This window comes from Tribolium castaneum, chromosome 6 (genome assembly GCF_031307605.1).
Source record: "Tribolium castaneum strain GA2 chromosome 6, icTriCast1.1, whole genome shotgun sequence".
Lineage (NCBI taxonomy): Eukaryota > Metazoa > Arthropoda > Insecta > Coleoptera > Tenebrionidae > Tribolium > Tribolium castaneum.
In genome coordinates this window covers 679,011-692,247 of record NC_087399.1, presented here as the reverse complement: position 1 = coordinate 692,247, position 13,237 = coordinate 679,011, and the positions used below count along the sequence as shown (strand labels likewise).

General features: G+C 38.0%; 2 protein-coding genes across 5 annotated transcripts; one reads left to right on the top strand and one right to left on the bottom strand.

Moving 5' to 3' along the window:
* Positions 1–269: 269 nt before the first annotated feature.
* On the bottom strand, positions 270–2,357 carry Nmdmc (NAD-dependent methylenetetrahydrofolate dehydrogenase). 3 transcript variants are annotated; one of them, XM_008199201.3, is made up of 2 exons: positions 2,118–2,357; positions 270–1,236 (listed from the first exon to the last, which is right to left on the bottom strand). In XM_008199201.3, the coding sequence occupies exons 1-2, from the start codon at positions 2,153–2,155 to the stop codon at positions 333–335; spliced, it is 942 nt and encodes a 313-aa protein (XP_008197423.1). In that variant the 5' UTR covers positions 2,156–2,357; the 3' UTR covers positions 270–332. The 3 variants fall into 3 exon arrangements, with proteins under 3 accessions (XP_008197423.1, XP_008197422.1, XP_973311.1); XM_008199200.2 differs by lacking the exon at positions 2,118–2,357 and adding an exon at positions 1,571–1,798; XM_968218.4 differs by lacking the exon at positions 2,118–2,357 and adding an exon at positions 1,290–1,513.
* Positions 2,358–4,442: 2,085 nt separating this feature from the next.
* Positions 4,443–13,231, top strand: LOC662135 (SH2 domain-containing protein 4A). 2 transcript variants are annotated; one of them, XM_008199203.1, is made up of 4 exons: positions 4,443–4,777; positions 10,920–11,639; positions 11,687–12,103; positions 12,912–13,231. In XM_008199203.1, the coding sequence occupies exons 2-4, from the start codon at positions 10,928–10,930 to the stop codon at positions 13,019–13,021; spliced, it is 1,239 nt and encodes a 412-aa protein (XP_008197425.1). In that variant the 5' UTR covers positions 4,443–4,777; positions 10,920–10,927; the 3' UTR covers positions 13,022–13,231. The 2 variants fall into 2 exon arrangements, with proteins under 2 accessions (XP_008197425.1, XP_008197424.1); XM_008199202.3 differs by lacking the exon at positions 4,443–4,777 and adding an exon at positions 8,114–8,292.
* Positions 13,232–13,237: the final 6 nt, after the last annotated feature.

Genomic DNA, 13,237 nt, shown 5'->3' with positions numbered 1-13,237 from the left:
AAAAAGTGGACAGAAAACGTGATTTTGTTAATTTAATTCACAAATAAAATTATATGAATTTGCGTATATAATAATTAATAACAGTAAATATGAATAATGACGACAAAAAGAATGTTCTGCTATCATGGGATTTGGAATTAAAGGCGGAATTTTTTTCCACATGTTACACTTCACATCGAAGGAAAAAGCCCCACTTTATAGTTTATAAAAAGGTAATAGGCCGATAACGGCGAAACTGGGATAAAAAGGTTGGTAACCAAAACAAAGCATCAGATTTAAATTTTTATTAAAAAATAAATAATTTGACAATACTGTCCAAACAAATATAATACTTATGAACTTTTCGCAAGATCCATGGCAGCTTTAAAGGTGTTGTGCATGAGCATGGCGACAGTCATGGGGCCAACGCCCCCCGGGACCGGTGTAATATGCCCCGCAATTTTGCTCACCCCTTCAAAATCAACATCTCCAACAATTTTACTCTTGCCTTCCGGGGTCGTAATCCTCGTAATGCCCACATCAATAACACAAGCCCCTGGCTTAATCATACTCGGTTTAATGAGCCCCACAACCCCCGTAGCACTTATAATAATATCGGCCCTTTTTGCGAAAAACTCCAATTCTTCTGGAGGCGTATTCCTGTGGCAGAGCACCACGGTGGCCTCCCCTCCCGAGAGTTCATTCCGCGCGTCCGAATGCAACAGCATCGCCATAGGCAGCCCCACGTTCTTCGAGCGCCCGCAAATAAGCACATTTTTTCCGAAGGTCTTGATATTCGAGCGCTTGATCAGCTCGATGACTCCCAAGGCCGTGGCTGGGACGAAGGTGTCCATGTTGAGGGTGAGCTTCCCCACGTTGAGGATGTGGAAGCCGTCCACGTCCTTGCGGGGGTCCACGGCGTTGCAGACCTTGCGCTCGTCGATGCCTTCCGGCACCGGCAGTTGCACCAGGATGCCGTCCACCTGGGGGTCCTCGTTGAGCTGGTGCACCTTGGCGAGGACTTCCGCCTCGGTGGAGGTTTTGGGCATGCGGATGGTCTCGCTGGTGATGCCCACGTTACGGGCCGCCAGCATTTTGTTATGGACGTATTTCTGACTCGCTGGATCGTCTCCGACGAGGACGGCGATCAGGACAGGGCGCCGGTGACCGGAGTTGACCCATTCGTCTACCTTCACCTTCAGCTCCTTCTGGAAGTCTTGAGAGATTTTTTTCCCGTCGATCAGTTTGGCTTGAGTGCTGTGGAAACAATAGTTAGGACAATGAACCCAAGACTACCCCAAAAAACCTACTCCCAACGCATTTTTGCAGTTTTTTTTTTTTTTTTTCGTTACACTAAACTAGCTGATTGATCAGAAGTGGTCAATAAACTGATGAGTCAAGGCTGCAGCTTTGCTTTTTATACGAAATATTGAGGATACGCTTTGTAAAAATAGATTTCACAAGACTGGTCAAAACATGATAAAGATACCCCCCATGAGTGCTGTTACATCAGCCGTCACGAGACCCAAGACTTATTTCTTAATTTACGATAAACCCGAATAAGGAAACTGACGTCAAAACGTTGCTTTACCTTTGAAAATATTTTTGAGGCGCTGAAACGTCCAAAATGGTCAAAGTGCGGCTAGAAAGCCGCAACAGGGTGAAGCCACCACGTATCATGGCCCCAAAAATTTAATACGCGACAGGTGGACACAAAAATTTTGATTGAAATGACAAAATTCATGACAGGTAGATCAGACTTGCGATATTTTTCGCAATTTCCGCGATTTGTGATTTCTTGATTAGATACAAATTTGGAAATTACATTTTTTGTAGGTTAGGCTTTTCCACATGTCACACCTGACAAACCTGTCATCTTAATTTTTTGCCTAAAAATTCGAGCAACAAGCACAGATAACGACATTTTTAGGTTAGGTGTGCCACATGTCACACCTGACACCTGTCAAAATCCTCCTAATTTTTGGTTAATTTCCAATTAATTGGGATAAAAAAGGGTGTGTGCGTGTTCTTATCGCGTAATGATTGACACGTCACAAATCGTCACAGATATTCTAATCAGAGTGTTGCTCTTAAAAATCAGTCACAAGTTTGATAACTTTTGAATAATTCCTACTTACGTGGAATTTTCCGATGGATGATGGGGTTGGTCCGACATTTTTAACTACAATTGTGGGACTAAAGACTTGATAAAGTGATAACGGGACTTGCCAAGCCGGCAAAACTTTCTTTTGAATTGTCTTCACCCTCTACCTGTGATTAGTGGCCACGTTGCCAGACGTATTGCCCATAGATAAAGTAACCTTGCAAGGGTATTAAGCTCTAGGCTCCAATTAGTTTTGATTGTTTGCAAATGGGTTTATAAGTGTATTGTGCTTATAATACCTTTACAACAAAATTATGGAATTTTTTGCGTGAACTAACGACTTATTTTTATTTTTGAATCCCAGTTAGGTAACGTTATCGCATTAAATTAGCCCAAAGTAGGTTCATATCTTGGCTTCGATCTTATCAAACATTTGACTATTTGAAATCATTTAGTAAGAACCACTTATCTAGCCATTTCATAGACGGAAATGAAGTAATTCTATGCACTCGAATACAGACTCTAGATAAAGCCAAATAAAAGGATTTTGATCTCTAAAAAAATGGTAAAATTCCATCATGATCCAATTAGCTCGTGTTATTATTAATATTTTTCCATGTTTCGAACGTAAAAATTATTGCATCAGTAACACTATCATTTATGTCGCTTAATTAATCCAGATGGTACTTAACAGTTTTTGGAAAAGAACGGAAAAGTAATGAAAAGAGTTCGTGTATATTCGATCCTTGTGTCGTATTATTAAACGTAGTGAACTAATTTCAAATCGGAAAATTGTGGAAAAGGTGGATTACGTTTTTTTCTGTCATCGGCCGACGGTTTCAAGAATTGTAATTGTAAAAAACTAAATACAATTTGAGAAAAAGAAAAAAGATTTATCCGAATCTGCAAGTTTCTAGGCGGCTCCTTCCCCAAAACCGGTCTAGCGTGTTATTTGTTCCTGCAATGAGTAATTTGACCAATAAAATCACCTGCGTCTTCTTATCGGCGCACAAAAAATTGCAACAACGTATTCAGGTGTGTCATTGGATTGCTAATGCACTCCCAATTAGAAACCGACCAATCACAGGGCGTTTGCTGTTTTATTAATTTGTTAACTGTTTTTCTCGCCAAAATCTTTAGTTTTCGATTCAATTAAAGAATTGCTACAGTTTAGATGTGTTCTTTTTTGCTTTGAAAATTTAATGATGGATTCGTTACCAATGAAACACTGATTTCAGTGAAAACAGGGAAAAAACGTAAAAGTTCTAGTTTTTTGCTCCATCATTTTCTCACACTGGTTTTGGTGTACATTACGAAAATACGAAATATAAATAAATAAAAATCATTACAGTAATGTGGTATCTAACTCGGCTCGTTATAGTTTCTAAGAAAAAGTTCCCTCGGTAACAAGAAGTAGTAAAATGGAATTTGATCTTTGTTACAATTATTTAATAAAACTGCAACGACATAAATAATTAGTTGCTATTAGTTGGTGATAAAGCCTGAGATCAGCATCTTTTAGAAATAATTAATATTTGTTCTATGTTATAATTTTTTTTCAAATGCTTTATTCAGTTGGTAATAACCTAGTAGTGCCCTATTGCAGCAATTATTTGCCGTCATAGCAACGCTAATTAATGCTGGAATAAATAGCTAATTAAGTTTGTTTAAGTTAAGATAATGTTAATTAATTAAAATAAATTCGCAATTATGGTGTTTTACTGGTTGCCTGCATCACCAAGTTCTATTGCAGAAATAAAAATAAAGTTAATCTATTTATAACTATAATTATCTTTAATAGTGTGTGTTTACATACTCAGAAATATTTTGTTTTTTATCTTATCATAAGCACGTCTTCCCGATGATTTTCTTAAAAATAATACCACTTGTGTTAATATTTTGTAATTTATTAACCACTTCAAAATGAAATAAACGTTTACTTCTACCAGGGATTGACAATTTAATTTTTTTTTTCAAAAAAAAATCACAAGCGGCGACTCAATTTAGTGAATTTTTGACGAAATTTCACTAAACAATCGTAAATTTTGACGTAAACATTTGCAGGTATTTTAGTAATTTTTTTATTGAGAGATATGAAGTGTTTAAACTGGCGTTTTCGGAAAAATTGAAACGCACTTAAATTCCGAGTAGTGTGTATAAGTACTACACAACACGTAAATTGTTTATGTCAGAAAAATTCATTTGTGTACATTCAAAAGTAAATAACGATAAATGATAAAAACTTGGTTTTCCTTCATGAAAAATTCCACCCTTCCCGAAAGCCAAAAACGTGGGAATTCGCTAATCCTCCAATTACGCTGTGCACCGGCAAAGATCACTTTCTTCATTGTTAATGAGCATGTATGAGTTATAGTCGCCGATTTAACAAACCTTGAATGAGCAAAGACAGACATATGAGGTGAAAGCCTCATCAAACAGCGCATTTTTCCTGCACTTGTGCCCCATTTGTTCGACACTTCTTCGATCGCAGCAAATTGTTGCCACCTCCTGCTGTTGAGCCCACAATTCAACTTGATTCAGTCGGCTTTCGGTCGTTGTAGAGTAGGTTTGTGAGACTCCTGCTAGTGCTTGCCGTCTTTACCACACACATGGGCGCTATTTGAGTCGCTTTAGTGAGCTGTGCAGTGCCAAAGTGCCTTTCTATGGAATATTAGACGCAGTTGCGACAAAAAGGTGAGTACCACATATCTGGCCGCCAGGGTGGTACCATCGAACAATGGGCACTTTTTCTACTTATCCCATGTTAGAACAATGGGTCATTAGCATCACACATGTGCTGCGTCCGTCCAGATTGGTTTGATGGTACCGTTTGGTACCCCGATGGAAACGGTACCGGATAACTGTGACTGGTGCTCCAAGAAGATGGTACTTAGTTTATGCTCGGGTGCACTTTATTGAACCATTTTCTCGCCGTGATCAGGGTTCGATCCAAGAGAAACTGTGTTTATGGTTATTGCCAGTTGATGGATCTAATCTCCCAGACAAAGACGGATAACAACAGTTATTACCCAGTTTCATTCATTAAACTGTGGTTTTATCAGATTATTGAGTGTTTAGCGGTAATTGTTGGCTCTTATGCCTCAATAAGTGCCACTAATGGGTGGTCAAATACAATACAAGCCTTTATTTTAATCCTTGGAGAGAAATGACCAACTCTCCTAATTCGTTTCGTTTCCGCATGTTTCTGAAATTTTTTGAATATCTAAGTTATTCTATAACATTTCCTGCACAAACCGCGATTAAAATTCATCAGTGTTTGGCTCCGGCAACACGAGTTATAAAATTAATTGCCCGACTGGGTACCATTTATTATGTAAATGACCCGCAAGCGAAATAAATTCGTATTTTCTGCCCCCGGAGAAAAATTTCAAGGTTGTTGATTGCACTTTTGATCACCAATTGAATTTTTAATTGTGTGAGACCTAGTTGTGGGTGAAAACGAAACACCACGAAATAAAAAGGTGGCGCACAGGAAACTATCACCATCACCTAATGACCATGTGAACTAAATCACGAAGAAAATTTAAAAATTGCTCTCACTTTATCGCTTCCGTAGTATCTTTCTTTCCTTCATTAGCGGTAATTGGTTTAATTAGATTTGCATAAATCATAACACTATTGGTGTTGTTTTGCGTAATTACGGGGTTGATTGCGCTCCCCTCACCGGAAACGCACAAAGGGAAGCACTTTAATTGAACTTTCTTGTCGCAATTAGACTTTATCACAACTTCCGGCCAGCATTATCACGAGAAACTCTGGCATTTGCTGAAGGTCTGCGCAATTGCCAAGGTCCGAAAATGCTATTCCTCATCGAACAAAGGATCAAGTGTCTAACAACCACTTGAATTACAAATAAACTTTTACTCGATTTTTACTTTTCTGCAAGGAAAGTTTATGCATTATTTATGGATAATGGCCAATGGTTACGTAAAGTCGGGTCTAACGAAATAATTAGACGAATTCACGAGGGTGAAAATATGATAATTCCGTTATTACGGTTCCAATTCCGAGTTTGCACTAGTTTTAAGTGGAACTGAAGTAGCTTTCGTGACAATGTATTCTAACAGTACCTAGATAAAGCAAATTTTGACCGACTACCGGAATTTTATTGTCGCCGGTTTTCTCCGATTAATTGCAACTTATCTTGTGACCTTTCGGTGATTTGCATCTGCCACAAGGAAAGGTCACAATCCAGGCAAATGGAAATTTGTGTGACCTTTTACATTTAATTGTGACTGCTAATGAACTGGAGCTGGGGTTAGTGGCCGGTTTATGTAAATATTTGACGGAAAAATGAGAAAACGGTGAAACAGCAGGAAAAATAAGACAAGACAGGTCGACGAACCTGAAAATAAATTTAGGCAAAAGGCGAGAATAAATCATGTCACGACTTTTTGCACGAGAAGTTTTAACCTTCTTTCAGGTACAGTGCGCTCCTCAAGGTACTACCATTGTTTCAATTTAGATATGCAGTGCTGACCCTGTTGTCTTTTTGAACGGGGGGAAGTGTTTTTGTTCGAGATAAACAAACTAAAAATAAATGTATGTGGAACATCTGGGCTCCAGCTCCCCCGATTTGCGTCAGTTATTCGAAAAGTACCTAATTGCTTGCTCTTCAGTTGCCGTTTAATTGAAATTCAATTACTCATTCCGTTCCAATTGTAATTACGTATTCACAGTTCCATTCTACGAAACTGCTTTAATAGTATTTCCAATCCAATTTGTAGACAAGTACCAGAACCAGGAAAGTATTTCTTTTATGCTTTGGTTTCTTGTTGAGAAATTGGTAAAAGCTAAAGACTAACTAAATCTTTTAAATCTTCAAATACGCAACATTCTGGTACAGTCACAATCGAAAAGAATGACACCCTTACTAACAGGGCCGGATAGCAAAAGTCCGACTAAATTCACAAACTAGCCACAGGTACACATTAACCGTATCCTATTGAAAATATTTCTGGCTGCGGTTTTGGGGGTGTCATTCTTTTTGAACGTGACTGTACGTTGTCTTTTATGGACCTAACTTATTTTGAAATAATTTTATTGTTTGATCAATTATCCAGCAGACGATATATTTGGCACAAGAATTATTTTAAGAAAGATTTAGAAAATTATGACCTAGTTATTGAATTTTTAATTAATAATTAAAATTGTGATATCATGCCACGTGGTTTTGCTTGAATATTGAAAAACGGTTCGGAATTAATTAAAGTCTTCATAATTGCTCGATTGTGATCATTTTCGCACGAAAAGCCGCAGTGAAAGTGCTCCAGTAACGGATTACATTTTCGCATTGATCAAAATTTCTGCAATTTCGTCGAAAGTAGTTCGATGGAATGGGGAAACTGGCTAGATATTCGCACCATCTGCAAGATGTTAAATGTCAAGAACGAATTGGCGGCAGCAGCAGCAGCAGGTCGAGCACAGCAGTACCGTTTTACCCATTCTTCGAATATCTGACTCAAGTTTTCAATTACGACCAACAAAATTACTGTGACTCATTATTATCGCTAACCTTGATCCCATTAACATGAAACTTTGATGCGTACACTTCCTAATCGTAGTAATTAAAAATAGTTTTTTGGTGGGTACTTCAACCTTGTATCAGTTGGCTGAGAATGTACCAAAAAGCGGATGTATTGAGAAAAAAATTGATACTTTGTGTGTAACCGCATGGAAGCATGCCAAGGATAACACCAACTTCAAATAAACTAGAATGCAGCGCTGGAAACGGCGGAATTCAGTGCCAATTTTATTCAAATGGCGCCATTAAGGCCAATTAAGAAAATTAAAAGAAGTAGTGGAACAAAGGATAAGGCAGTTTTGTCAAATGACTGTATTTGGCTTGACCGTCCATCAACCTCCAGCGCCTTTTTCGAACCGTTGACCTTGTGCTCTGAATGAGAATAAATAAACAACAGAGAGAACCTTGCTGGAAATGCTTTTCCATTTACTGATTCCAATTAGAAAACGTAATTGCAATTTGTCATTTCAATCAGGCAAACTAGGTGTTGCTCTTGCACCGTTCGTTCTATTTCCTCCTCGATTTGAAATTGGCAAAAATTCCAAAACCAAGACAATCGTCGCATGACGAGATGATAAAGATTATCAGTCTCGGCGGCTCCAAATGATTATCGGGGCCAGTTTTGGTGTTTGTTTTGTTGTGTCAACAGCTAGCATGGAAGAAGGTAAACAATAATTAATTCCTCGGTACCACTTCGGTGCTAAATGACTTGCAAACTTGAGAAACCAACCAACTTTTTGTAATTAAAACTGACGAAGTGTTTGTTTTGTTGCCAAAATCAGGTCGGTTTGTAAACTGTCTAGTTTTACTGCCTCGTTAACGTGCTAATCAATTTGATAGTACGTATGATTTACGGCGGTAAAGCCATAAAGGGGCCACAAGGAAGATGATCTAATCAATTCTCTCCTTGACTAATGGCCAAATCGGCTGGAAAGTGTGAAGCTTTTTTCCCGTTATTTTCCGTATTTAGTATAGGAAGTGCATCGGGGTCGCTGCGGCAATTAAGAAACTGCAAAACAACTTTTACAGAACAAGAAGATGCGAGCGGAATGCGGCGATACCGTAATGTAAGGGTGAATCTTGACAAAGAAATTATGAAAACAGTCACATGAGCGGAAACAGCGGCTTGAAAAGTAAGAGCCGGAAATGGTACGACAAGTGAAGATTTGTAACTACATCGAATAAATCAAGGCTGCCTTGTACGCCAGACTATTAACTAATTAACTAGCCGGTTAGAAGACGAATCTAAACTAGGCCCAGTCTTGGTCACGCGGAAAATTGCACTGATGGGAGCACGCCCATTTATATAACAACAGCAAGAAATAAATAAAAGTTGAACTGTCTATGGGCGTTTGAATAAATAATTCAAAAATATTATTGTGAACAGGTTGTTACATAATTCAATCACCATTACCAAGGTTTGAGTGAAAGTTATTTTGCGTGCCGACAAATTGGTTTAATAAGTGGCAATTTTGGCGAAAAATTCAGTAAATGAGTCATCAAGACAAGTATGGCAAAAGCAGGTGTGTCAAGCATCTTGGCCCTTTTCCAGCAGGGTTGCACGGAAAAGGGTAGCCAGTTGAGTCAGCACTCGGTTAAAATTATCGCTTTATTTATAGAAACGTGGGGAAATTGCCCTCGTAGTCGGGCGTGTGTTTACTACAGGGTGAATCGTAAAACAGCGAAAGTGGATCTGACCTTTTTGAGGCCTTGGTTTGCTCTGGTCACGGTTCAAATCTTGTGGTTTTTATTTGGGTGCCTCACCCATTGTGGGAGATAAGAGAGGGTTTATGAGACACGATGGAGTCTTTTGTGTGGAAGTGAATACAGACGGAAATCAGATTAGATTGGATGCTTTCGTGGAAAATTATTTATACATAATTACAAAGATTTATTACAAACCACAAGCGTCTGGTATTTGAAAAATGAGAAAGCACGTTTCGTTTTTGAAACATTGACAAAATTCCTTGAAATGAAAGTTTAGTCAAATTATGGAAACGTAAATGAAAAAAATTAGTTATTTCTTAAACAAGTTTAAAACCTTCAAAATAGGACGACCGAGAAATGTTCAGTGAAAGTAATTTTTTATAAGTATTTTTTATTGCAAAACTAAGAAAGTAACAAGTCTGGTAATCAGGAGTAGTATTAATTTTTCTAAGAATATTAAGACTAAGAATTAAGACATTTGTGATACAATTTTTTTATTTGTAACAATTTATTTCCAAAATTTCTGTTTTCAAGTCAAATGAAAATCTAAATTATAAAAAGCCTTATTAATGAAAAGGCAAGAGCTTTGAAGAATTTAGTTTTAATTCTTAAAAGTCGCGACAAAATGGCGTATTTTAATCCGTTGTTAATTGTTATCAAAGTAATTAATCCGGTTTGCACTGTTTTTTTGCGTCAGAGACTGAGACAATTTTTTTTTTCAATTAAAATCCTCAAGTCTTTTTATGCGAAATTTATTCGTCCATAAAACCCACACCCATTACCATTTATTAACCGATTTGTCATGGCATTCGTGACCGGTTTAGCTTACTCACATCTAAATGTCTATTTAATTTTACGATCCAAAGTCTGATTCGTCCAAATTAGCGAATAAAAACAATAACACCAACACAATATGTCACTTTTTCTGGTCTACCAACTACACAGAGAGCATTATTTTATGTAACAAAATTTTCCACTTTCAAGACGCAACAATAAGTTAGATAATTCGGCATTGTTGGATGGGTTTTACCATTGTGAAGTTTCATGAAATACTTGCTTAAAAATATTAATAATCAGTTTTTCACGAGATTAAAAATTTTGAAAAATTTGTGCATACAATTTTAATGGTCTTATCTTCGAAAAATTAAAAAAAATGTAAACTCCCTCTAGTGTGATTTTTTTAATTGTTTTTAATGAAATTTTTGGTATAATCACGTTTCTGGCACGCTAAAGAAATAGCAATTTCAATTTTATTTGATGCTTTTTTTGGTTAAAAAAACACAATTCACGTCGATAAACTAACAATAACACCAACACTGACTAAATTTTGTGAATATTCGGCTTATTTCCTCAAAAACGAGCTAATAAATCAAGAGAAATAGGCAAATTAACAGTGAAAATTGAAAAATTCTATAGCTGATTAAAAAAAAATAAATAAATGCTTTTCCGACCGTAATAATGATAAAATACTGGTCAAAATCTTATAAAAAAACATAAATAAAACACAAAATTTAAAATAGCTCCACTTTTTCAAATAATTATTTTTTCCAAATTTTTTTTATTAATTTTAGATTTTTTTTCCAGAACCCATAATGTTGCAGCAAATCCTTCGGGACATGTACGTGGACCCGGACATCCTCGCCGAACTGGACGAGCAACAAAAACAGACCCTCTTCTGCAAAATGCGTGAAGAGCAAGTCCGGAGATGGAAGCTCTGGAACGAAAAACTGGGCGATGAAAAAACAATCCAACCTTCCAGTAAGAAAAAAACTGTGAGTTTCCTCAAAGGCGAAGATGGGGAGCCATGGGTGTGGGTGATGGGAGAACACAAAGACGACAAAACCATCGAGGAGATCCTGAAGGAGGAAGCCATTGAAAAAGCCCGGAAAATGGCCGAGAAAGAAGCCGAAGAGTTGCGAAAACAAGTCGAAGCCCAACTTTACATCGAACTCACCCCGAAAATCGAGGAAATGGAAGTCGCCCCCAAAATCCCAATCGACGATGATATCTACTGTTCGGTTGATGAGTTAAGGGAGAAGATTAACAACAAACCGGACCATTTTAACTATAGTTTGAATTCGTACCAGAGTAAGAATAAGTTCAATGTGATTGACACGCGGGACGTTTTGCAAGAGATCTCGCTCAACACGCAGAAAGTGGCACAGAGGGTTGCCCTATGGGAGAAGAGACTGACTGAGGAGCGAACGTGTGAGATCTTCCAGAAGATGCAAAAGGAGCAGCAGCAGGTGGCCAAGGAGGCGGAGGAGGCGGAACAAAAGCAGGAGCAACTTTGGAGGGAACAAGGTAACTATCATCACTTTATTATCATTTTTTTTTCAATTTTTTTTCAGAACGCAAAGCCAAACAAGCCGAACAGCAAATCCGCGAAATCGCGCGCCGCGCTCGAGAGGAACACAGACTGACAAACTTCGAAATCGACACCTCCTACAGCACGATCAACAACACGGGGGTTCCCCCGGGTCGTGGCGCAGTCGTCGAATGGTACAAAAGCCACGAGAGGCCCAAATGGACTGGCTTGGACCGGTCCAACAACGTGGAGTCGTGGTTCCATGGCTTGATCACGCGATCTGAGGCCGAAAAGCTGCTGCTGGACAGGCCGTACGGGAGCTTTCTGGTCAGGCTGTCCGAGCGAATTTGGGGATATGCCATTTCGTACAGGGCCAAGGAGAAGTGCAAACACTACCTGGTCAGTGCAGGACTCAAGTACCAGTTTTTGGGCAACAACCAAATCGAGCACGAAACGCTGCGTAAGTAGAAAAGTGACGCAAAAGCGCAGGAATGCCGCTTATGGCTGAATAAATAAAGGATGTGGTTACACAATCGCAGGCCTGCGATTTTAGTTAAAAAATTATTTATTTAAAGAAATAATGTTCCATTGTAAGTTAAAAAAATGCACGTGCCCTACTAATTACAGTAATTTAGTACAAACCCTACGCTTATTTCGCGGCTCGATTTTCTTGTCTCAAAATCAACGGAAATATGAATTATTCGTTTTATTACGCATTGTGAGTCACAGGTGCAAAGTGCCATTAGAATTCGCAACGTGCGAAAAATTCAAATACCGACACGTTTTCCTGTCTCAACTTGAGATATTAACCCGAATGATGTATCAACTGGAATTTGCATTATCAGCGTGAGCAAACCTCGCGCTTTGTTTATTTTGCAAGCCGTTTAAGACAGACGTAAATACTTTAATCGAAACTTTAAAATGGAGCGTTGTAAACAAGCTAATTACTCGATTTAACAACTTGATGAACGCATGTTTTCAGAAAAATCCAAATGCATTTTTATTAGAAATACTTTCGCTAATTAAAAATACATTGTGTTTTAAACGATTCTCATCTAGTTGGCTTTGAAATTGGTTACATGCAAAAAATTGTGCCGCTGAATTCAAAAAAATTCAGCGAAATTCCTGTAACTTTAATAACAATTTGTAGCCAATATAAATAAATTAACAATTAATAAAAAACGAAAAAAAAGTAAACAGAAAAATACTAAAGAATATAAAGATAAAAAAAATAAATAACAATGTTTGACCTCCGAATTTCCTTGCAGGTGATCTCATCGAATACCACCGGGTTCACCCCCTCACCGGGGGCGAGAAGCTGGTGGAGGCCTGCCCCAGGAGCGCCACCTCCCCCCTTAATGAACTGTTCGACGAATGAATTGTTCAGTCTCAAAGAAAACTCTGTGATCGTTTGGCATTTTTATTACTACTGGAACGATTCTAGTTCAGTATTAATCGCACTTATCGCTTTTATAATCGAGTTTGTTTCAATTTGTGCCTTGTCTAGTTATTTTATTATTTATGTGAACATAATCGGTTGTATGCCCCATTTTAGGGCAGACTACATGAAATAAACGATTTTGCTTAATTCGTG

Coding starts and splice junctions, on each gene's coding strand:
- Nmdmc (XM_008199200.2), bottom strand. CDS start 1,659: ATGATACGTGGTGGCTTCACCCTGTTGCGGCTTTCTAGCCGCACTTTG. Junction 1,237..1,570: donor CCTCAAAAATATTTTCAAAG/GTAAAGCAACGT, acceptor TTGTTTCCACAG/CACTCAAGCCAAACTGATCG.
- LOC662135 (XM_008199202.3), top strand. CDS start 8,232: ATGATTATCGGGGCCAGTTTTGGTGTTTGTTTTGTTGTGTCAACAGCT. Junction 8,293..10,919: donor AACAGCTAGCATGGAAGAAG/GTAAACAATAAT, acceptor TTTTTTTTCCAG/AACCCATAATGTTGCAGCAA. Junction 12,104..12,911: donor AATCGAGCACGAAACGCTGC/GTAAGTAGAAAA, acceptor ATTTCCTTGCAG/GTGATCTCATCGAATACCAC.